The sequence below is a fragment of the Ranitomeya imitator genome, chromosome 8 (assembly GCF_032444005.1).
Source record: "Ranitomeya imitator isolate aRanImi1 chromosome 8, aRanImi1.pri, whole genome shotgun sequence".
In the NCBI taxonomy this organism is placed as follows: domain Eukaryota; kingdom Metazoa; phylum Chordata; class Amphibia; order Anura; family Dendrobatidae; genus Ranitomeya; species Ranitomeya imitator.
The window spans coordinates 145106622-145132409 of record NC_091289.1 but is presented as its reverse complement, the minus strand read 5'-3'; the positions used below and the strand labels follow the sequence as shown (position 1 = coordinate 145132409).

At 41.0% G+C, this 25788-nt stretch overlaps 1 protein-coding gene across 1 annotated transcript in view; it reads right to left on the bottom strand.

The window, feature by feature from the left end:
* LOC138648038 (calcium-activated chloride channel regulator 4A-like) overlaps positions 1-25788 on the bottom strand; it is a 39755-nt gene that overhangs the window by 6712 nt on the left and 7255 nt on the right. Inside the window, exons 3-11 of the mRNA XM_069737510.1 lie at positions 25596-25746; positions 19658-19766; positions 14590-14767; positions 14282-14506; positions 11086-11310; positions 8130-8310; positions 4861-4967; positions 4300-4521; positions 435-705 (exon numbers count right to left, since the gene is read on the bottom strand). Coding sequence (XP_069593611.1) covers positions 435-705; positions 4300-4521; positions 4861-4967; positions 8130-8310; positions 11086-11310; positions 14282-14506; positions 14590-14767; positions 19658-19766; positions 25596-25746 — 1669 coding nt within the window. The remainder of the gene's footprint in view (positions 1-434; positions 706-4299; positions 4522-4860; positions 4968-8129; positions 8311-11085; positions 11311-14281; positions 14507-14589; positions 14768-19657; positions 19767-25595; positions 25747-25788) is intronic.

Below are 25788 nucleotides of genomic sequence, written 5' to 3'. Positions count from 1 at the left end.
TGACGGCTGTGAGGCGTCTGCAGCAGGGGAAAAAGACCTGCCTCCACGACTGAAGACAGGTATTTCAGACAAATTACAAAATGGATTATTTCTGCATTTACAGCACCAATAACTAAAAGAGCCACCTTGTCAGAATGCAGCATTACTGCTGCACAAGGTGGCTCTTTTAGTTTCAAACACCTGGGGGGATGACAGGTTCCCTTTAAGTCCTCTTTCTCTCTGAAGAGGCAATTTGCATATCATCTTTCCATATAAAATTCGGTACAGTCTTATTATACAGAAATATCATACTATGTGCATAAGTATGCAGTATTTTCTCTGAAAATATGAAACACAGCTAAAAAAACAACATAATTTGTCCATAATGGCAGATTCATGATGGTGGATGTACTCATAACAAATATTAATAAAAATGGTTCAGTTATAACAATTACCTGCTCCATTGTCCAGAAGTTCTAAGGTGACTATTGATCCTATGGCAGGTTCAATGATTGCAGTCACTTTTGCTCCTGTGATAGGTATCAGTCCTTGACTTACTGACGCATAGACAACCATAGGGTTGGGATATTGATTAATGTCTTGGTTCATATGAGCAGTTACAATAATCGGAGAAACTTTTTCATCTGAAGCCTTGGAATTTACAACTAAACCTAAAGCTTCAACTGAACTGAGTGTATTGCAGAGACCGTAACGCCATGGTCCTCTCTAAACAGAAGAAAAAAAACATCAAATTGGTAAATTTAGCAAAATAGGGAACATTTTGACAATAAAAATGGATAGGATAAATGTCATCGAGAGAAGCTGAAGTCGACAGTATATTTGCAGTGCAGGGTCAGCTGCAGGAAAAATGTCATATTACATGTCGGCCATTCATGGGTGTAAGGCCTGCGTCACACTAGCGAGTTTTCCGGACGTATGAGAGGCGCAGAAAATACGCATTGCACACGGACCAATGATTTTCTATGGGGCAGCTCCTATCTGCCGTATTTTACGCATCCGTATTATACAGTCTTGTACGGATGTAGAAAATTGCAGCATGCTGCGTTTGTCAGCGTATTGCGCAAAAAATCTACCAATGAAAGTCAATGGGGGCGAGAAAAATACGGATTACACACGGACCAACAGTGTGACTTGCGAGAAATATGCAGCGGTGTTCTATAGAAAAGCTGGCAATTCAACGCGGTGTACAGTAAAATCACACTGACAGGTTAGAATAGAATAGCTAAAATAAATGGCTACACATAGAATAGGTATATATATATATATATATATATATATACATATATATATATATATATGTCAGTGAGACACACATATATATATATGTATTTATATTTCATACAGCGCTAGATAGCAGAAAAGCCGGTAATTCAATTGCCGGCTTTTCCTATCTCCTTATCAAACCCGACAGGATATGAGACATGGTTTACATACAGTAAACCATCTCATATCCCTTATTTTTTACATATTCCTCACTAATAATGTTCCAAGTGTCTGTGTATAAAATTTAGTGGCTCTAGCTATTAAAATAAATGGTTAAATCACGGAAAAAAGTGGCGTGGGCTCCCGCGCAATTTCCTCCGCCAGAGTGGGAAAGCCAGTGACTGAGGGCAGATATTAATAGCCTGGAGAGGGTCCATGGTTATTGGCCTCCCCCTGGCTAAAAACATCTGCCCCCAGCCACCCCAGAAAAGGCACATGTGTAAGATGCGCCTATTCTGGTGCTTAGCCTCTCTCTTCCCACTTCCGTGTAGCGGTGGGATATGGGGTAATAAAGGGTTAATGTCACCTTGCTATTGTAAGGTGACATTAAGCCCGGTTAATAATGGAGAGACGTCAATAAGACCCCTATCCATTATTAATCCAATAGTAGTAAATGGTTAATAAAACACACACACATTATGAAAAAAAGTGTTTTATTGAAATAAAGATGCAGGGTGTTGAAATAGTTTATTATACTCTCAATCCAATTGAAGACCCTTGTCACCTGAAAGAAAGTGAAAATAAAAAATCAACAATATCCCATACCTTCCGTCGCTCAGTCTTGTCCCACGCTGTAAACCCATCTGAAGGGGTTAAATAATTTTACAAGCAGGAGCCTGCTAATACAGCCGCCCCTGCCTGTAAAAATTGGGGAATGATTGGAAAGCAGGGGAATGTAGCTACCTAGACTCGCGGTGCTGCGCCCGCTGCTGGCATAACCTCAGATGAACTCGAGCGTGGGAATTTTTGTGAATATTTTTTCATGCTCGAGTTCATCTGAGGTTATGCCAGCAGGGGGCGCAGCACCGCAAGCCTAGATAGCTACGTTTCCCTGCTTTCCAATCATTCCCCAGATTTTACAGGCAGGGGCGTCTGCATTAGCAGGCTCCTGCTTGTAAAATTATTTAACCCCTTCAGATGGATTTACAGCGTGGGACAAGACTGAACGACGGAATGTATGGGATATTGTTGATTTTTTATTTTCACTTTGTTTCAGGTGACAAGGGTCTTCAATTGGATTGAGAGTATAATAAACTATTACAACACCCTGTGTCTTTATTTCAATAAAACACTTTTTTCATAATGTGTGTGTTTTATTAACCATTTACTACTATTGAATTAATAATGGATAGGTGTCTTATTGGACGCCTCTCCATTATTAACCTGGCTTAATGTCACCTTACAATAGCAAGGTGACATTAACCCTTTATTACTCTCTATCCCACTGCTACAGGTGAGTGGGAACAGAGAGGCTAAGTGCCAGAATAGGCGCATCTTACAGATGTGCCATTTCTGGGGTGGCTGGGGGCAGATGTTTTTAGCCAGGGGGGTCCTATAACCATGGTCCCTCTCTAGGCTATTAATAGCTGCCCTCAGGCACTGGCTTTCCCACTCTGGCGGAGAAAATTGCGCGGGAGCCCACGCCAATTTTTTCTGTGATTTAACCCTTTATTTTAATAGCTAGAGCCCCCAAATTTTACACACAGACACTTGGAGCATTATTAGTGAGGAATATGTAAAAAATAAGGGATATGAAATGGTTTACTGTATGTAAACCATGTCTCATATCCTGTCGGGTTTGGAAAGGAGATAGCAAAAGCCGGCAATTGAATTACCGGCTTTTAAGCTATATAGCGCTGTATGAAATATAAATATATATATATATACAGTCTATATATAGACTGTATATATGTTTTCATGAGTATTTGAGCCCATGGATCCATTGTATGTCCGTTTTGCAAGCCGGCGAGAAAATCTCGTTGCACGGATGCCATACGGATTACATACAGAGGTTTACATGCGCAAAATACGCTGACACACGGATTACAATTTTGGTAATATTTCTGCGTATTACGCATATAAAATACGGACCGTATTTTCATACGCTGAGTGTGACGCCGGCCTTATACTTGAACAACCCAAGTCCATCAGCTCTCCTCTGTTTCTTCATTAGTAGTAAGAGTGATCTAACACCCCTCTATGATGTTCCAAAGTCCTAATAAGGTGTACAAACAGGTATAGTCCCTATGGGAAGCCCTGTTTTCGTCTCAAAATCACCTTTCCTTCAATGCTTTTTTGTCTCCTATTAAAACTGAGTAATATATAAAGAATGCTTTTGTGTGCCTCAGAGGATTAACCATATCCACTTCCTCAAATTCCCCACTGCCCTGTGTCTGGCTGTAAGATAACTAGCTGCAGCAGAAGTTTCTCTGTCGTCACCTGTCTGCCCAGCCCTGTTACCTGCCAACACAGAAGAGTTGAAGATGGTACTGAGCAGAAAATGTATTACTCCTTTGTTCTCTGTAGGATGTCTACAATTCAAGATCTTGCAGAAATTCTTACAAACTAAAAACTTCTTGTACATTGGACTGAATAATCAAACAGTATGCACTTAATTGCCTATAGTCGTGACTGCTTGCAGACAGAATTTTATTGTAAAGGTATATGTTTATAGAGAAGATTTGGCATTCTGCCTCAGAAAAAGAGACCAATGAGTGCTAAAAATATGTATTAATTAATTACTGCAGAATGTTGAACCAGGGTTGTCCGGTATTTAACAACCCCTTCTGAATAGCTCCAGCCTGCAGAACAAAGTAATACAAGTGCACAGTTATTGCCTGGACCATTGTCGCTCTTCCGTTCCCCCCGCTATTTCTTCTGGCTGTCATTTGAGTACTGCAGCCAATCAGTGGCTCATAGATTTTTTTAAAATTAGCTTTACAGGTTGGTGCTATTGAGAAGGCGGTTTTCCAGTAGGGCAAAACCTCTTTAAAAGAAAATGGTCTTAAAATTAACTTTTGATTAGGAAACCGTTACCTCTGCTGTTCCAGGAATAGCAAGTCTTGATGACTTAGAAGTGGCATCACTGACAAATTCGGATGAGGTATATATGAGCCCATTTGGATCTTGCAAATTAATATTAGGTATCACGGTTTGCCAAGTGACCAGGAAGAATGTGTCATTCCCCACTGTATTATCAAAGAAAACTGTGCCATTCAGACACTGAGCTGGTTGAAGACTTGAGGCAATGCTCTCCAGCTGTCAAAATAAGATTTAACATCATTGAGTATTAATGATATTTGTTTCTATACTATACGTTAATGAAAAAAACAAATCATTCTAGGAAGAGGTTGTCCGGCATGACTGCTTTATTCCAAAATAGTGCCACAACTGTCGCGAGGTTGTAAGATGTATTGCAGGTTAGCTCCGTTTACCGCAATAAAGTTGAACGGCTGCAATAGACAATATCCTTGGACAGATGTGGTAGTTTTTATAAGAAAACAGATGTGGTTTTTGAAATGCTGGACAACCTTTTACATTTCAGATGAAATGTGCTTTCTGGTTTGTAGCAAATCATAGAGGACCATATAAACTCACCTGTATAGACTGCTTAGTAACATCTCCATTATTAGCTGAAATTGAACTGAAGGCATCAATTAAACCATTCGCATCCACACTATCTGTGGATAACAATGTTTTTCCACCTGAAAGAAAAAAATGTAAATTTGGGCAGATTCTTTGTCAGCAAGGTGATGTTGCATTAGTATTTTTAATTCTGTTGTTCTGTTCTGTCCTATCTCTTTGTCGAAACAATTCCCAACCACAATGCCAGGCACGGTTACCCATCGTACTGCCAGGCATAGGGTCCTACTACAATGCTAGCCACAGTATCTCACCACATTGCCAGCCTCAGTGCACGACCATGATGACAAAGTCCCCCGCTACAGTTTAAGCCACAGAGGTAAACCACAATTAACGCAAGCCACACCTCACCACAATGCCAGCAATAGTGCCCCATCATACTGACAACCATAGTGCCCCAACAAAATGCCAGCCTCAGACCCCCACCACAGTGCCTTACCACAATGAGAACCAAAGTTTCCGACCACAATACCAGCCACATTGCTCTACCACAATGCCATCCACACTACCCGACCATAATGTTGGCCACAGTGTCCTACCACAATGACAATCACAGTGTCCAACCACTATTCCAGCCACATTGCCCCACCAGAATGCCAGCCACATTACCACAGCAACAAGAAAAAAAGCGACTAAAAAAGTCGCAGCCAGCTCACCAACCAGACCATCGAAAGCGGAGCACGGGAGCCCGTCCTGATCCAGACGTCCAGCAGCAGCACTTCCAACAAAGTAGACACTCCAGCTCCAGCAAGATGGATAAAAAGTTGCAAATTTTATTAATCCAAAGTGGCAATAAAAGCAGAAAAATTCCTTACAACAAGTGGACCAGACAGGTGATTGTAAGAATACGGCTACGCGTTTCAACCTATAGCGGTCTTACTCATGCCCATGCAGCTCCAGGAATGAGCGCGCTATATATCCCATACAGGCTTGAAACACGCCCCCCATGTCACATGACAGGTTCGTAAGGTCCTAGAGCTACAAATGTCTGAACATATTAAAAATAGACTATAACATACACAGCATACTAAAACACTAACAATAGTGATACATAATTTCACTTTTCTTGTTCATGCCTGCAGGATAACGAGTATTTAGATTGTAGATCCAAAAAGCCTCTCTAGTGAGTAGGCGTCTCCTTGAATCTCCCCCGCGATGTGACATATATACTTTCTCAATACCCTGCACCCTTAGAGCGGTAATATCCCCATTATGTTGTAAATTAAAATGTCTCGATACCATAGAGATGTTTTTATTTGTATTTCTTATATTGGGGTTAATAGCGTCTCTAATGTGTTCAGTTATTCGAGTTTTTAATTTACGTGACGTACACCCTATATTAGAGATCTGGCATAATATGCAATCTACCTTATATACCACATTTTTCGTATGGCAATTTATAAAACTATTTATTTTATACTCTTTGGTATTATCTGAATTCTGGAAAATATTACCTAATTGTATATGTGCATAGGTGCTACATGCAGAAGTCCCACCTCTAAAAAAACCCTTACATTCCAGCCATGTACTGGATCTGGTTTTATTGGAGACAGAGGAAGAATTTGGGAAAATTGAATCACCAATAATACGTGCCCTTCTCGCTACCACATTTATTCCATCCTTCAAAATATCCATCTTGCTGGAGCTGGAGTGTCTACTTTGTTGGAAGTGATAATACCACAGCCTAATGCTGCCCATAGTGTCCTACCACAATGCTAGCCATAGTACTGTATCACACTGACAAACACAATGCTCCATCACAGGGTCAGCTACACTGCCCCACCACCATGCATGCCAAAGCCACAGTGCACAACTACAGTTCCCCCAGAATAGTGTTAGCCAGAGTGCTAGATTCCTTGCTAGGGTGTTGATCCAGGGAACTAGTCTGATTGCCGTATGTGGAGTCGGGAAGGAATTTTTTTCCCCAGTGTGGAGCTTACTCTTTGCCACATGGTTTTTTTTTTGCCTTCTTCTGGATCAACATGTTAGGGCATGTTAGGTTAGGCTATGGGTTGAACTAGATGGACTTAAAGTCTTCCTTCAACCTTAATAACTTTGTTACTATGTTACTATGTTACAATGCTATACACAGTTCTCCACTAGATTGTCATCCTCAGTTTCACACCACAATGGTAGACACGGCATTGTCCCAGCACAGTGCCAACTATATTGCCCCACCACAATGCATGCCACAGTGGCTTACCACAATACTTGCCACAATTTTCTGGTCTGCGACAACAACAGCCAATGTCTTGTCAACTTTAGTGCCCCACCACAATGCTGTCCAAGGTGCCTCACCACAATGCCAGCCACAGTGCCCCACCACAATATCAGTCACAGTGCCATATCACTTGCCAGCCACAGTGCCGTACCACAATGCAATTCACAACATCCAACCAATATAGCAGCCCAGTGCCCAACCACAATGCCAGACACTGAGTTGAACCTCAATGCCTGCCATAGTGCCCCAGCACAATACCAGCCACATTGCCTCACCATACTGCCAACCAGTGCTCCATAACATTGCCATTCACATTTTCCTGCAGCAATCCAAGCCACATTGCTCCACCATAATACAGCCATAGTTCCCCACTACAATATCAACCACACTGTCCCACTCTATTTTCAACCACATTGTTCCATCATACTGCTGGCCATGGTGTTCAACCACAATGCATAAATTTATAAATCTGTATCCTATCCCACCACAATGTCAGCTACAGTCTTCCTTATATTGTCAGTCATAGTTCCCTCACCCACCCCTGAGACCTTGAATAGCAGTAACTGCACAGATTTAGGCCCCCTTCACATGTCCGTATAAATCCGGTACTGGAAATAAACAGTACCATTGTCATCACTGTTTTGGATCAGTGTGCCATCAGTGTTTTTTTGGTATGGCAAAAGAAATAACAAAGCTTCTCCTATACTTTGCAATTTTAAACGCATACAGCACATGGAGGGTACACAGATGACATCCATGTGGTGTATGTGTTTTGCATGGACCCATATACTTGTATTGGCCCTTGTCATTCGTGCTACCGGTAAAAAATGGACATGTGCATAGCCACATAGGTTATAATGGGCACATACGGTATCCGTTAAAAAAACAGATACTACACATACTGCAAACATGGACATGTGAAGGAGGCCATATTGTGCTGTATGTACAGATGTGTGTACTATCTGTGCGCTGCAAATCACATTGTGTAAATTTGAGTGCTCACCTGTAATTTCTGCAATATATCTCAGATTTGCTTCTTCATTAAATCCGAGAAATATAACATGAATTATGGCCCCACTCTCTATAATTTGTGGGAAACAAAGGCTGGTATCATAATTATCTTCTCCATCTGATAGCAATATGACTTCTGTTCCGTGAGATGAACCAGACTTTCCTTTATTTACCTGTGCAGTATCATGGTAAAGGGATATAAATAATCCATGAAGAACAATACAGAAAAAAATTCTCTTCTCTGTTGTTTCCCCTTTCAATTCCAGATTCCAATAAATTGATGTTGGAGTGATATAAGTCACCACGTTTCTACACAAAGCTGATTCTTTTATGTGAACCTGTTTCAGTGCATTCCACGCAAAGCTTCTGAGTTTTTTAAGGACAGAGGTTTTGTTTTATTCTTTATTTATGAATTTTGCAGAACGTAAAGTACTCATAAGAACCGTGAGCATTGATGCTCTATAGAAAATGGTTACAAACTTTAAATGCAATGTGTGCAGCATCAAAACAAGTGAAAGAGGCAAAACTGAGCCATAGTATAAGGGTCACGTTTATACGTTCATTATTTGGTCAGAATTTTAACTCAGTATTTGTAAGAGAAAACCAGGAGTGGGTGATATATACAGAAGTGGTGGCGTGTTTCTATTATACTTTTACTCTGGTTGTTCCTCTCCTGTTTTTGGCTTACAAATACTGAGGTAAAAAACTGAACAAATACTGAACATGTGCACGTGACCTTACAAGACAAGTTGTACAAAAAAATCACTTCATTATGTGGTTAAGGCCACGTGCACACATTCAGTATTTGGTCACTTTTTTACCTCAGTATTTGTAAGCCAAATCCCGGAGAGGAAAAGTGTTATAGAAACACGTCCCCACCGCTTCTGTATTTATCACCCACTCTTGGTTTTGGCTTACAAACACTGAGGTAAAATACTGCCTTGTGAACGTGGCCTAACAAATAGTAAGAAGATTACAATAGCTCACTGATACAAAGGAATGAAAGCGTCAAATAAAGCCATCTTTTAAGCTATGTTCACACTGCTGTAAGTCGAGTCAGTAATCGGACAAATGTTATTCAATTGGGCTGTTCAAATGATCATTCTATATATGGACCAAATGTCCGCATAAATCTAATTGCAGCATGCACTAGTCTCTACCTTACTTCTGAGGAAAATTCACCTATTCAAGTTTATGGGCTCTAAAAAAAAATTGCATGCCACACCAATCAATCGTTTTTTACAGGTACATTGCCAATATTAGCATGTTTTTGGTCTTGTAAATTTAATTTTCTGCTGATGTATAAAAACCATCACGATACAGATGCCGTACTGATTGCCTATTGATCGCATATGGATGATAAAGCAGATAAAATGTTTTGTATTTGGACGAAATCAGCTGATTTTTTTATTCGGTCGTGTGAACCTAGCACCACCTAGGGTGGTGGAGCAGGTCATCACCTTGGTGAAGCGTCAGGCAGGGTAAAACATGTTGAAATCTCTGTCAAGACTTAGTTGTAAGTGAAGTACAGCTCGTAAAGATAGACATCTTTTCCATTTGGAACTTAACAGATACACGAAATTAGCATCCTGCGCTAGTGATTTGTTTTATTTGATTTATATATTATTTTATTGATGATTGATTTATACGGTGTCCACAATGCACATAATAAACTAGTAGCAGTTCCCCAGGTTAGAAAACTAGCCTTCCTACCTATTCTCATGGCTGAAAAAAGTGGATAATTCCTTCTCTGACAGTGCAATGAAATTTTCTTAAGCCCTACCCACAAACATCAGACTAAAGTCGGCCAAAACTGCCAATATCAGCTTTACAGCCAATATTGTTTATTTGAGGTGATTGGACCGTCTCGGGTAGGGGATGGGAAAAATCCAGAATGGGAGACATCAAGGGGCCGATTCTTTAAGGTATTTACTCCAAATTTCTGGAATACAAAGATCTGAATAAGTCGTGCTAATTTTGCCCTTACTCCAAATATTGTGACTTTTGGTCTTATCACCCCAGTCCCGGCCACCTACTCCAATAGGGTCTTTCCTAATTCATTAAATGGTGTGCACCTCATATTAATGGTTTAGGTGCATGATAATCGAGCGTGCCCTTCATTAAGACTGGCATACACAACTCTAGTTTTAGTGGATTGGCCCCTAAATGCTTCATATGCAGAGGCAGAAATACCATTGGTTCAACTTGTGCAGTCACGCAGGGGCCTAAGATGTAAAAGGCCCACTTTCACCTCCATAAAAGGTGGAATTGGGCATTATGGTGAGCTATTAGACTACAAATGGCTTAGGCTGGGTTCACACTTGTGTACCAGGGCTTTGCGGAGGGCTGCGTACTTCCTCCGTAGAGCCCCGCCCACTTCTGCACTTCTTTGCTTTAGGTCCGCCTACTTCTGCATGCGTCCTGCATACCTATCTTTAACATTGGATATGCAGGGATGCGTTGTATGTGGATGCGGCCGCATTTGACGATTTGATGTGTGTGGTGACCGCACGGAAACGCAAAATTTTGCATTTCCGTGCCGTCACCGCACACGTAAAATCGACACATGCATCCACATACAATGCATGTCCCTGCATACCCAATGTTAAAGATAGGTACGCAGGGTAACGCAGGACGCATACAGGAGTAGGCAGAACATAGGCGGGGCTTCAGGGAGGAAGAAAGGAGGAAGTACGGAGCCATCCGCAGCCCTCCTGAATGCAAATGTGAACCTAGCCTTATATATTGTTTTTGCACAGGGGTCCTCTCCTGTATGTGTCTTCTACTGTCCGTTTTGGCCATTGCTATACAGATTGGACAGCTCAATTTAGTAAAAATAGGATATTTTTCTGCTTTACTGCACACATCTTTGTATTGACTTCTTTAATATAATTTCTATATTATAGCAATACTTATATACAATGGAGATATGTCTGGTTGTAAATTACCTGAATGGCGGTCAGAAGTCCAGAACATATATTTGTTCCTCCGTTTGCTACTGTTGGTAGAAGTTGTTTCAGCTGCTCACGTTCTGCATCACTATTTATTTGGATTAATGATGATCTTACAGTGGACGAAGATGAAAATGTCACCATCCCAACATAAGAACCAGTCTCAATGATTTGTTTAATGAAAATCTCTGCAGCCTGGTACAGGCGCTCAATGCGATTATACTGAAAACAAGAGATTACATGTAATATTCAATATTCTTATTAAACACTAAAGGGGTTTCTGGTTTTATGTGAGCAAGGCATGTGCCACTTTTACACTCTCGACAGATTTCCAGCTCTTGGATGGAAATAGGAACGTTCCCATCACTGACACCATGCAAAAATCTTGAAATAGTAAAGCATAGCATACATTTTTTTATCATTCACATTCAATGAATAATAGTTATTTACAATGGGTACGAGAAGTATCCATCGCCCTTTAAATTTTTCACTCTTTGTTTCATTGCAGCCATTTGGTAAATTCAAAAAAGTTCATTTTTTTCTCATTTCTGAGGAAGAAGCTGGTCTGTGGCTCCGAAACGCGCGTTGGGGTGGGCTCTGGGTCCCCCACTGCTGAGCATACCAGGTAATGTGTGTTATTTTGCTCTGCTACACTTCCTTGCCTATTGGATATCGGGTCATAGTACCAGTGTTTTGTATATCTTTTGCCCATATTTATGGATTGATATCCTATAATATTTGAGTATGGTGTGCTTCGGCTGTGGGTGGTACCTGGGGCCCTCTGCTTTATGTACTGCCACTTAGTGTTGTATTATCCATACCTGTGTCCCTCTGTACCTGTTTCGATTTACTGTTTTTAATGTATATTAATAAAGGTAATTTTTTATGGGATTAATCTGCGCTGTGTGTGGTGATTAGGATAACTGTTATGTTTGCAGCTGTCCCTCTATGGTCCTTGGCATACATACATGGGGTGTCTTATTTGGCTTCTATCTATGTCTTCATATAATAGACTATAATTTTTCCCTGTATGTAAAATGCAAGTTACAACTTTATTGTCTGTTTTTCTCATTAATGTACGCTCTGCTCCCCATCTTGGCTGAAAATCCCCCCAGAAATGTAGTAATTTCTTTTTTAATAAATATGCAAAAATTAATACATTTCTGTTTTTTTCAGTCAATATGGGGTGCAGAGTGTACATTAATGAGAAAAAAATGAACTTTTTTGAATTTACCAAATGGCTGCAATGAAACAAAGAGTGAAAAATGTAAAGGGGTCTGAATAATTCCCGTACCCATTGTAAATAACTACTATTCATTGAATGATAAAAAATGTAAAGTGGTCTGAATACTTTCTGTGCCCACTGTACAAATAAGTGAAAACCCCTTTAATGTAAGAGCCAAGAAAGGGATTGTGCAACAAAATCTTCCGTCATGTAAAAAAAAAAAGATGCCAGATCTCGGGAGATGCTTCCTGCCTATTCAATAGTTGTGTTGACTTAGCAGACCTATCCCATCACCCACCATGGGATGGGTGATGATTTGCTGACTGCTCGGAGTCTCACAAGAGATGAGTTAATCAACTTGTAATGAGTCAAAATTTGGGGGGGGGGGATTCGATTTTCACAAATACAGCAAAATGGCTGCCACTGTGGAAGGGGATTAACAATAAAAAAAAAAGATTGTATTCCTAGGCCTGCCTACTGCCACAGCTCCTTATCTGGTTCTCTGCTCGCTTTGGATCATCTCTTCGTTTTGAATCTTCTGCCACTGACAAGTCCTCAACTGGCCACATGGGGCACGATGCGTGTCAACAACATGCATTACCCCACGCAGTCCACGTGTCGTGCCTAGAGCGGAGGATCGGACTGAGGCTGAGGTTCTTAATTACATAGTTTCCTCTTGTATAATGTGCCGCAGTCCCTTATTATATAGCATCTATGCTGTTTTGCACAGCGCCGTCCCATGATTGCATAGTATAATCTTTGATATGTACAGCACCGTCCCTTAAATAAAGGATTTTGATTATTTTTGATAGTCACAGCGCCCTCTCTTTGCTACATTGTCCTCTTGTTAAATATAAAATGACTGCTTATGGACCAGCATCTGACCAGATGACCAGTCCATCAGTCTTCTCCATCAGGGGGAGCCAAACACATTTACTGCACAGGGGGAGGTATCTACCATACTACATACGGCGGGGGGTGTCCAGTGTAGGACTCACTTGGGCCTGTCCTTGTAAGGACGGGAGTTATTGCTGGGGCACGACAGGGGTTTAGGAAACAGGTCCCCTGTCCCCTTTGCCTTACCCTACAACTTTTGGACCCTCCCTGGGACCCTGCATCACTGGCATGAGTACCCTTCGTCCATAATTGGTGAGATCAAACCAGTTTTTTATTAGAGCACGGTTTTCGGCGTGAGCACTTTTATTTGTATTTTGTATTGTTTTGTCCACTTTTTAATATTATTAGTAAAAGTTATGTTTTATTCTATTGGGCTATACTCTTCTAGCTGTGTTCTACTGTCTACCCCAAGAGTTGTGCAATAGCTTGGTATTTCTTGGCTACGGCTGTCTCTGCACAGGGGCACCAAGCGGTCAGTGTCCACCCCTGGAACGCAGTATCCATTTTTATATAAATTAATGCGGTTCTCAGCAATGAGAACACCACTTCATTTCGACATGTTTCTGTGAAAATGGGAACATCTGCTGACAGGCATTCAGTTTTAGTTTTAGTCTGAGTTAAAGGAGGTGGTACATTACTTAAAGGGACCTGTGTCAGTGGGAATAAAAAAGATGAACACATACACCAGCTAGACCATTCCATTACTGCTTGGGAATGCAGTTGTCACATACAGTGGAGTTATTTGAAGTTCATTTCATGGGTCAAAATTTAAAATCTCAAACATGGCCCCAACTGTGATTTTTTTTAATAGAATTGGTCTCTCACATGGGCCAAAGGGACATATAGGGGCTCCAGGGGCTGCACCAACTATAGATACATCCCTGCACACATGACATCCTCTGCCAGAAGAAAAAAACAAAAGACCACTGGTGGACACAGTCAGCGATGCAGCAGAACAATGCAAGTCATGGTTGGTGCATGTCTATTTTTACATCCCTTTGTAAAATAAAGTAAAGTATCAGACAAGTCTGTAAGGACATTGTATAATTAGCTGAAATAGAGACCACTTACCGAATCCATGCTTCCAGACACATCTAGCACTAATGTCAGCACTCGCTCTGAATACTGTAAAAGTGTGAAGGTCGGGACTGGAATAGTGAGGTCAGGAGTTGGATGTGTTGAGTTTATATCAGCGGAGCTCTTGATCACATCCCATGTGCTGCGATGATTGCACTGCAGATTTTGCAGGTTTGGAGCTTCGATGTTATGGGTAATTGCATCACAGAACTTAGTGACCTAGAACAGTCATCACAGTGTTAATTTCTTCTAAAAGTAAAGGCATACCACTGCAATGTTTCACAGGCTTCTCTTATACTCACATCTGGAAGAGCCTGTATGTACATCAAGGATTCTGAGACAAACTGACTCTGCTCAGGTACGAAAACGCACCCTTCTTCATAGAGCATAGTGATAGGGTCAAAATTACATCCGGAAACAGAACAAGAATTTCCTTGACATTTCTGTATTAGGTTTTGTCCAAAAATGTCAACAGAACACCTAAATCAATTATATTGAGAGAGTTAATATACACACTTAAACATTTGGATAGTTCCTAGCAGAAATAGCCATCGCCCTATATCCCTTCTCCCCTATGCCTCAAAACTACTGGAACAGAATGTCCATCTTGAACTGTCCTCCCACCTCTCCTCCTGCTCCCTCTTTGACCGGTTACAATCTGACTTCTGACCACATCACTCAGCCGAAACTGCCCTAACTAAAGTGACCAATGACCTACTAACCGCCAAGAGCAAGCGACACTACTTTGTCCTCCTCCTCCTGGACCTGTCTTCTGCCTTTGACACTGTGGACCATTCCCTCCTGTTACAGATTCTCTCATCACTTGGCATCACAGACATGGCCCTATCCTGGATCTCATCCTATCTAACAGACCAGACATTCAGTGTCTCTCTCCCCCACACCACCTCCTCATCTCGCCCCCTGTCTGTCGGTGTTCCCCAAGGCTCAGTTCTAGGGCCCCTGCTCTTCTCCATCTACAGCTTCGGCCTGGGACAGCTCATAGAATCCCACGGTTTACAATATCATCTCTACGCTGATGACACACAGATCTACCTATCTGGACCTGACCTCAATTCCTTACTGACCAAAATCCCACAATGTCTGTCTGCTATTTCATCTTTCTTTTCTGCTCGCTTTCTAAAACTGAACATGGACAAAGCCGAATCCATAATCTTTCCCCCACCCGACCTATCCATTAATATCAATGGCTGCTCAATTTCCCCAGTCCCGCACGCTCAGTGCCTTGGGGTGATCCTTGACTCTGTCCTCTCTTTCAAGCCACATATCCAAGCCATTGCCTCCTCCTGCCGATTCCAACTCAAAAACATTTCCTGGATCCGTGCATTCCTTGATCATGAAACCACAAAAACACTAGTGCATGCCCTTATCATCTCCCGCCTCGACTACTGCAACCTCATACTCTCTGGCCTCCCCACTAGCACTCTTGCACCACTCCAATCCATCCTAAACTCTGCTGCCCGACTAATCCACTTATCTCCCCATTATTCCCCAGCCCCTCTTCTCTGCCAGGCCCTTCATTGGCTTCCTATTGCCCAGACGCTACAGTTCAAAACACTAACAATGACATACAAAGCCATTCACAACCTCTCTCCTCCATACATCTGTGACATGATCTCCCGGTACCTACCTACAAGCAACCTTCTATCCTCTCATGATCTACTTCTCTACTCTCTTCCACCCACAACTGTATACAAGACTTCTCCCATGCTTCCCCTATACTCCGGAACTCTCTACCCCAACACATCAGGCTCTCACCTACCACGGAAACCTTCAAAAAGAACCTGAAGACCCACCTCTTCCGTCAAGCCTACAACCTGCTGCGATCCTCTCTCTGCTGAACCGCCGCATGTTCAACTCTAGCCTCTCCTAGTGTATCCTCACCCATCCCCTGTAGACTGTGAGCCCTCGCGGGCAGGGTCCTCTATCCTCGTGTACTTGTGTGTGCCTTGTTTTACTCATGTTTATTGTACTTGTCTATATTTGCCATGTTCACATGTAAAGCGCCATGGAATAAATGGCGCTATAAAAATGTATAATAATAATAATAATACATTGGTTATACCCTGTGTGGTACCTATTGATGCTGCTTCCCCTATATAATCTACTGTCATACAGTGCCTCATTAGAAGCGTCATCCATAGTGTTAATTTAATAACAACGCTATAAAGTACTACACCATACACTGCACGCTGGGCTGAATACAGTTGTGCTCAAAAGTTTACATACCACAACAGAATTTTTGCTTTTTTGGCCTTTTTTCAGAGAATATGAATGATAACACAGCCCAGGAATTTAAAGTACCTGGAGACATTTTGCCAAGAAAAGTGGGCAGCTTTACCATCTGAAAAAATAAAGAATCTCTTCCACAACTACCACAAAACACTTCAAGATGTCATTGATCTTAGAGGGGGCAAAAAACATTATTAAGAAATGGGGAAGGTGAACTTTTGATCAGGGTCATTTGGATGTTTTGGTTGTCATTTTGATTTAAAAAAAGAAAATACAGTAGTTTGACAATAAGGCTATGTGCACACGTATCTGTGAGGGCTGCGGATTTTCCGCAGCGGATTTGATAAATCCGCATTGGAAAACCGCTGCAGTTTTTAATGCGGATTTATTGCGGATTCTACTGCGGATTCTGCTGCGGTTTTCCATCTGCAGTTTTCTATTGGAGCAGATGTAAAACCGCTGCGGATTCCGCACAAAGAATTGGCATGCTGTGGAAAATAATCTGCTGCGTTTCCGCACGTTTTTTTCCGCAGCATGGGCACAGCGTCTTTGGTTTCCCATAGGTTTACATTGTACTGTAAACTCATGGGAAACTGCTGTGGATCCGCATCTGCGGAAACGCTGTGGATCCGCAGCAAAATCCGCACCGTGTGCACATAGCCTAACGTTAAGTGGAGAAAAAGTTTTGGGGTTATCATTCATATTTTCTGAAAAAAGGCCATGAAACCAAAAATTCCAAGCTCTATTGGAAAGATAACGTAAGCAATGTGCAAGTTTGGCGACCGCGGCAAGAATATGGTTACTGGTTCACTAGCAACAAGTAAAGATGCTGCAAATTGATTCACAGGAGCCGCTTCAGTGGTTAGGTTAGTATTCTGTTGCTACTGGACAGGACATCTGCAAACTGCTTCGTGTCAGATGGCATCCATGGCTACTTTTTTGATTAGTCCACCTGGGACGACATCATTATTCCAGTATGACAAAAATATGATTTCAGACAAGACTGGCTTATTAAAAGAAAAACATTGGATGCCGGGAGGTAGGAGGCAGTTCTCAGGGCTACCGTTTGACGGTCTCAGATTACTGACATGGCGATGGACTGGGTCTTGCAAATGAATTTGCACCACATTGACCAAAAAGCCATAAAAAAATAAATTAAAAAATTATTCCATCCTTGAGAACACAGAGAAATTTTGATGGCAAATAAATTGAAAACTTGCTTGTTTTTACAAACACTTCAGAATTTTGCCCATCTAAGATTTGTGAACAACCTTTTAAAGTGCATTCATCATTTCCATAGATTTCTGTTTTTTTTTTTTTAAATGTTAGCTGATACCATTTTATACATAAAAATTGTATAACTTAAAACAAAAAGGTATAAATGAATATAATATTGTGTTATGTCTCTATCAGTTCTTATTTACTTCTGCCTTGAGAAACTTCAACGGGGGAATGTTGGACACAATCGAGAAGAAAAAAAAGTAGCGGCATTGGAAAAGTAACATCGATTGTATGAACTGGTGTCAAGTAATAAGGTTAACTGAAATTAATATAGCTAACTTTCCTTGTGTTAAAGGGAACCTGTCAAGTTTAAAGAAAGCAGTTTAATTTGCCAACATTATCTGACAGAATATCTACAAAGCGAATTGATATATACTATTGTGGGAAACGATATACAGTCATGGCCGAAAGTATTGGCACTCTAGAAATTGTTCCAGAAAATGTTGTTGTAATTGCACTTGTTTTGCTATACACATTCATTTTCTTTCTGTGTATTGAAACAACACAAAAAAAAAACAGAAAAAAAAGGACAATTGGACATAATTTCACACAAAACCCCAAAATTGGGCCTGACAAAATTGTTGGTACCTTTCCAAAATTGTGAGTAAACTATTTTGCTTCAAGCATGTGATGCATATTCAAACATACCTGTGACAAGTAACAGCAGGGTCAATATGAAAATTACACCTGAAATGAAACTTCCGTGTTTTTCGTTTTGCAAGGCGTTCCGGATTATAAGACGAACACCAAATTTTGAGGAGAAAAATAGGAAAAGCTGTTTGGTAAAGCGCATCATTCTACTGTTTACCGAAAATGAAATGAGGCCTATAAAGAAAAGAACACAGTACCAACAGTCAAATATGGTGGAGGTTCAAAGATGTTTTGAGGTTGTTTTGCTGCCTCTGGCACTGGGTGCCTTGACTGTGTGCAAGACATAATGAAATCTGAAGATTATCAAAGGATTTTGGGTTACAATATATTGCCCAGTGTCAGAAAGCTGAGTTTGTATCCTGGTCTTTCAAACATACTTCAAGAAGCAGACAGAAATGGATGGAAACGAACTGCTGTAGAGTTGTGAAGTAGCCAGTCTGAATCCCATTGAATGTCTCTTGAAAGATCTAAAAATTGCTGTTGGCAGAAGGCACCCTTCATATATAAGAGACTTGGAGAAGTTTGCAAAAGAAGAGTGGTCAAAAATTCCAGTTGATAGGTATAAGAAGCTTGCTGATGGTTATAGGAAGTGGCTGATTGCAGTTATTTATACCACAGAGTGTGTGAAATGATGTCCAATTTGCCTTTTTTTCAGTTTTTTTTGTGTTGTTTCAATACACACAATAGAAACAAACATATGTATAGCAAAACATGCAATTGCAATAATTTTCTGGGAGAAATACTTAATTTTCTGAAACAATTTCAAGGGGGCCAGCACTTTTGACCATATGTATATCAATATGCTTTGGAGACCAGTAGGTGGGCCTCATCACTGAGTGAGACTGTCAGGGATTTCACTCATTGAGTTTCAAGTTATGCAGAATTTTCTATATAAAACTATATATCAATCTGGTTTAAGAAGAGATGAACAGTTAGGAGTAGGACCCAATTCATTAAGAATGACATTATGGATGTCAGTCTTAATGATTGAGAATACTGGAGTAAGATGCGCCTAATTCTTTAAGGGCATCATCAGACTGCCGTATAACATTGACGATGATTACATTGTAGTGCACGGACTGGCTGGCGGCTCTCCTTACCTGAGCTTGACAGCTACATAGAAATACATGCTGCTACACTTGGGTCAGGAGAGCCGCCAGACAGTCCTGTGTATCATAAATGTCTCACCTTGTAGCCTCCACTTTGTGATTCGCTGCAAGGTAGAAAGGATCATCCAAACTGTATTCATCAAACACACCCCATCGGAGATGAGCCCATTCATGGACAAACACTCTACCTGAAAGCAAAAGAAGTTTTTCATTTTGAAGCCTTGTAAAATCAACTTTACAGATTAAATTAACAAATATTATATTTGTTATCACAGCAAAGAAAAAAGAATTAATACATGAAGTATAACAAAAAATAATACACCTTTTATGTATTTTTTTCTAACCTTTTAGAATTATGGTGTATAATTTTAACATTTCCTTACACCTTTCAATAGATGATTTGTTTGAATGAACATTCATATATATTTGTTGTTAGTAGCACAGACATATTATGGATGCTATATGTCCAAATTTAATACATTTATTTAAATAATGACTATAATGTGTAGTATGCAAAACCACAAAAAAGCATTTATGTTGCAGCCCAATTTACATGCTGGGATAAAAGTGTAAAAGTGCAGGAACTGAGTAAATCAGTATTTTTTATTTTTTGGGGGTAGGGCCTTACATTTCAGGCACAGTATATAAGGGAACTATTATTTATCAATGGAACTATGAGAATCTACAGGGATGAGCTGGAATCATCTGGGGTGAGGATTAATTTGCCCAAGGTTCAGCTCTCAAGTTAATCATTGGGCTGAATACAATGAGCAGTTTTTTATAGGGTATCTATTACAGCAGTTCTCGAGCACATACTGCACTGATAATACTAGTTCTGCATTGACAATGCAGTTTCCAAGTTTTTGAAAGGTGAAGGAGCTCAGGTGACATCATAATTACATGAACATGAGCATACAGGTGGATACAACTGTGTGTTATGTCCCTATCAGTCCTGGCTGGGTCCTGCACCCAACCAGAGTCTGGAGACTAGAAATGAAATGCACATGAACTAAGAGAAGAGTCTGAAGATCTGTGTAAGGCCGGAGTCACACTATAGCGAGATACGGCTGAGTCTCGCAGGTTAAAACCAAGCTCTGGCACCGGCACTCCGCAGCGGAGCGTGCAGCTCCGTGTATTGCTATGCTGCTGCACGCTCCGCTCTGGGGTGCCAGAGCTTGGTTTTAACCTGCGAGACTCGGCCGTATCTCGCTGTGTGTGATCCCGGCCTTATGGTATGTCCACAAGTATTCTGCTGCAAATTTTCAGGAAAATCCATGTATTACATAAGGATGAGATTTTAAAAATCTCACTTTGGGCTTATTCAGATATCTGTTATTTTTCACATATGAGGAAAACGGTCTTAGTTTCATAAGTGATATTGTTCAGAATTCCAATAAGTTTCACCAGAGTTTAATCTGAGTGCAGTCCAATTTTCTTATGGAGTCATAGACTTGCTGTGATGCTGAGTTACTTCTCATGGACAATCCATGAGTCAGGTTATTATTATTATTATTTATTATTATAGCGCCATTTATTCCATGGTACTTTACATGTGAGGAGGGGTATGCATAAATAAAACAAGTACAATAATCTTAAACAATACAAGTCATGACTGGTACATGAGGAGAGAGGACCCTGCCGCGAGGGCTCACAATCTACAAGGGATGGGTGAGAATACAGTAGGTGAGGGTAGAGCTGGTCGTGCAGCGGTTTGGTCAATCGGTGGTTACTGCAGGTTGTAGGCTTGTCTGAAAAGGTAGGTCTTCAGGTTCTTTTTGAAGGTTTCGATGGTAGGCGAGAGTCTGATATCTTGTGGTAGAGAGTTCCAGAGTAGGGGTGATGCGCGAGAGAAATCTTGTATGCGATTGTGGGAAGAGGAGATAAGAGGGGAGTAGAGAAGGAGATCTTGTGAGGATCGGAGGTTGCATGCAGGTAAGTACCAGGAGGAAAGGTCACAGATATATGGAGGACACAGGTTGTGGATGGCTTTGTATGTCATGGTTAGGGTTTTGTACTGGAGTCTCTGGGCAATGGGGAGCCGGTGAAGGGATTGACAGAGGGGAGAGGCCGGGGAATAGCAGGGGGACAGGTGGATTAGTTGGGCAGCAGAGTTTAGAATAGATTGGAGGGGTACAGGAGTGTTCGTAGGGAGGCCACAGAGCAGGAGGTTGCAGTAGTCAAGGCAAGAGATGATGAGGGTACTGACTAGAGTTTTTGCAGATTCTTGTTTTAGGAATGTACGGATCCATGAAATATTTTTGAGTTGAAGTCTGCAGGAAGTGGAAAGGGCTTGTATATGTGGTTTCAAAGAGAGATCAGTGTCAAGGATTACCCCAAGGCAGCGAGCTTGTTGGACTGGGGAGAGTGGGCAGCCATTTATTTTAATGGATAGGTCCATTGGGGGGGGGTTGCGTGAGATGAGGAAAGATGATGAATTCTGTTTTGTCCATGTTAAGTTTTAGAAATCTAGTGGAGAAGAAGGATGAAATAGCGGACAGAAATTGAGGGATTCTGGTTAGTTGGGTGATGATATCTGGTCCAGAGATATAGATCTGTGTGTCATCTGCATAGAGGTGGTACTGAAAGCCGTGAGATTCTATGAGCTGTCCCAGGCTGAAAGTGTAAATGGAGAAGAGCAGGGGCCCTAGGATTGAACCTTGCGGGACTCCGACAGATAGGGGGTGAGGTGAGGAGGTGGTGTGCAAGTGGGAGATGCTGAATGTCTGGTCTGTTAGGTATGACGAGATATAGGATAGGGCCAAGTCTGTGATGCCAAGGGATAAGAGGGTCTGTAATAATAGGGAATGGTCCACTGTGTCAAAGGCAGAGGACAGGTCCAGGAGGGGGAGGACAGAGTAGTGTCGCTTGGCCTTGGCAGTTAATAGGTCATTGATGACCTTAGTTAGGGCAGTTTCAGTGGAGTGGTGTGACCGGAAGCCAGATTGTAAGCGGTCGAAGAGGGAGCAGGAAGAGAGATGGGAGGACAGTTCAAGATGGACATGTTGTTCCAGTAGTTTTGAGGCATCGGGGAGAAGTGATATAGGGCAATTGCTAGATACAGAGGGTGGGTCAAGAGAGGGCTTTTTGAGCATAGGTGTGATTGAGGCATGTTTAAAGCTTGAGGGGAAAACACCAGTTGTTAGTGATGGGTTGAAGAGATGGGTTAGGGTTGGGATGAAGACTATGGTGAGGTTTGGGATGAAGTGGGATGAGATCGAGTCAAGTGCACAGGTGGTGAAATGTGATCTTGAGAGTAGAGTGGAGAGTCGATTTTCTGTAATGGTGGAGAAGTTGGTTTTGGAGGTGGTGGGCTGGACAGTTACGTGGAAGGGCTCTGGGGGTTGTCGACCAAAACTGTCTCTGATGTTATCAATCTTCTGCTTGAAAAAATGCAGCAAAGTCTTCAGCCGAGATGAGTGGGGAGGGAGGAGGTGCAGGGGGACGGAGGAGGAAATTGAACGTGTTGAATTACTGTTTAGGGTTGTGAGACAGGGAGGATATGAGATATGAGAAGTAGGTTTGTTTAACTGTGGCGAGTGTGGCCTTGAAAGTAGTGAGGGATTGTTTGAATGCGATGAAGTGCTCGATGGAGTGGGATCCTTTCCATCTCCGCTCAGCAGCCCTGGAAGCTCGCCTCAGTTTTTTGTTCAGGCTGTTGTGCCACGGCTGTCTGTTGATTTTGCAAGCTTTGGTATGTGTGAGAGGGGCAAGAGATTCCAAAGCTACAGCTATTGTGGTGTTATATAGAGCGGCAGCGGCATTCGCATTGTGTAGGGAACTTATGTCTGTAAGAGGGAGGAGGGATTCAGAGAGTGAGTGTAGATCGAGGTGTTTAATATTCCGGCGAGGGTGTGCAAGGTTAGTCAAGAAGTCTGAAATCAAGAGCCAGGACGGTGCATGTTACACAATGGGTAGAGAAAAAGGTGCAGTAAGGTCACAGTCCAGAGTCAGAATTCCATTTCAGAGCACAAAGGAGAGCACACCACACTGAGATGAAAGCTACGACTGGCAGATATCTGTGACTGCTAGCTTAGTAAAAAAAGCAGGGTAATCACTAAGAACAGGGGACACCTGAAGTAAGCTCAGCACCTCCCAGTCTCAAATTGGACAGCTGAGCTGTCAATCAAAATACAAACTGCTCAGCACGCCCCTGCACTACATTGGACCACTGAGCTGTCACTCACTGCGTCCAAAACACACTGAGCATTTGAATAGTCAATTTTTAGTCTGACATTCAGATTAATATTGGATATGTCTCAGCGATTTTGAGACGACCACTAGGTCTTCATTAAAAATAGCATATGTTAGTAGCTAGTAGACTTTACTAGGTACCAGTTCTTTACGTAAAAAACATGGATAGAACTTGTACATGAAAAACAACATCTGAGTGAGTCCTTACCTGTCTTTTACTCTACCCATCTGCACATTTCACCAGCAGAATTTATATGTAAATTACGCAGCAAATGTACATGTTAAATCCACCCTCACAGAACATTTCATCAGCAGTGGCTGCTTTCTAGCAATTGTATGGCCAGCTATAACTTAGTCAGCTGTAATAGCTGAACGGCTTCAACGGTGGGCAACTGAAGTAATATTGTAACTGGGACAAGTAGAGTAAGAAGATAAGAAGTGATCAAAAACAGGGGTGAAATATAAAGAACTGTAAGTAAAACAATGAGGTATTCACTACATTAACTACATCTAAAGGAAAGTAAGTTTCTGCAACAAAGATTGTGATTTTCTTAGTGGAAGAACATTAAAACTATTTAATTTTTATGCTGGGATGAGTTATTATGGAAATAATTGATCTAAGGATTAATTTTGATACTTGCCCTAACAGTGCATTTACACTGAAAGATTATTGCAAATGAGCATTCCTAGGAACGAACCATTGTTCCAAGATAATCTGCCACTGTAAACAGGCCGATCACCTGATGGAAGAGGAAAACACTCATTCATTGGGTGAAATAATGTTTTGCGCTGCACAAAAAATAATTGTTCTCAGCAGCGCATCGTCTTGTGCAAACTGAGAACAATGGCAACTGTGCGCATTGAACGATTTATTACAGATTGTTCCTGTACATACGTTAGCACCGTCTGCCTTTGTAAAAAGGCTAATAAATAATAACCGATAGGTAAGTTTGTGGTCATTTATCGGTTAATGTAAACCCACCATAAAGGAAATGAGGAAAATTGCCTTTTGTTTAAGACTATGTTCACATGTTATGGTTTTGCTGTATATTTTTTTGCAGCTTTTTATGCAAATTAATAGCTGTTTTTACAGTACCAGGAAAAACTATGAGATTTCAGAAATCTCAATCATACATTTGTTTTTTCTCCCTGACTAAATTGTAAAACTGCAGCTTTTTAAAATCTGCAGCACGTTAATTATTTCAGCGTTTTTGCAATGTTTTTTCACCCATAGGAAGCAATGAGAAAGAGAAAAAATGCTGCAAAAATTGTAACGGCATTTTCGCAGCTTTTTTTGTGAATAAAACTAATTTTATAAAACGCACTGTGAACAAAGAACACATGTAATCCGCATCAAAAATGCATTAAAAAACCATGAAAATGCAGTGAAAACGGGTGTTTTGAACACCATGTTTTTACTGTTAAGAGAGCAGGTTTTGGCTGCAGAAAAAAAAACACCAATGGTGCAAGTGATTATAGCCTAATAGAATTTTTTTTTCTTGCACTGTATCAACTTTGAAGTGTAGTAGGCTCAACTCGATGTACTCATGTCTTTATTCAGTTCCCTAAAATACATACACTTCTATTTTACAGGGATTTTGTAAGTTAGGCGATCTTTCAACAATTTTTTTTCTATTACATCTGCAGTAATTTTGACAAACCCTATTGATTTTCACAAAAAAAAGATTTATTATTATTTTACCTTAAGTATTCATTAATGTGCATACTAGGTCAGCATTAACATTGTAGGCATCACAATTTCATATGATAAAAATAGGAACATATGTCTCTTAACAAAAGCGAGAGAAAAAACATTTTTCTATTACCTCGGGGTCCATACACTGAGATGAGTGAGTCGTTAGTTATAAAATTTGGAGTAAAGTGAATAAAGCTGCCTTGTTCTCCACAGCGTCCATACTGCTGTGTATAAGGATCATCTGCATATTTCAGGGTCGGCTCAGCAATTATAATATCTGCCTAAGATTACGAAAAACAAAAACCTTTTGAATATGGAAACAG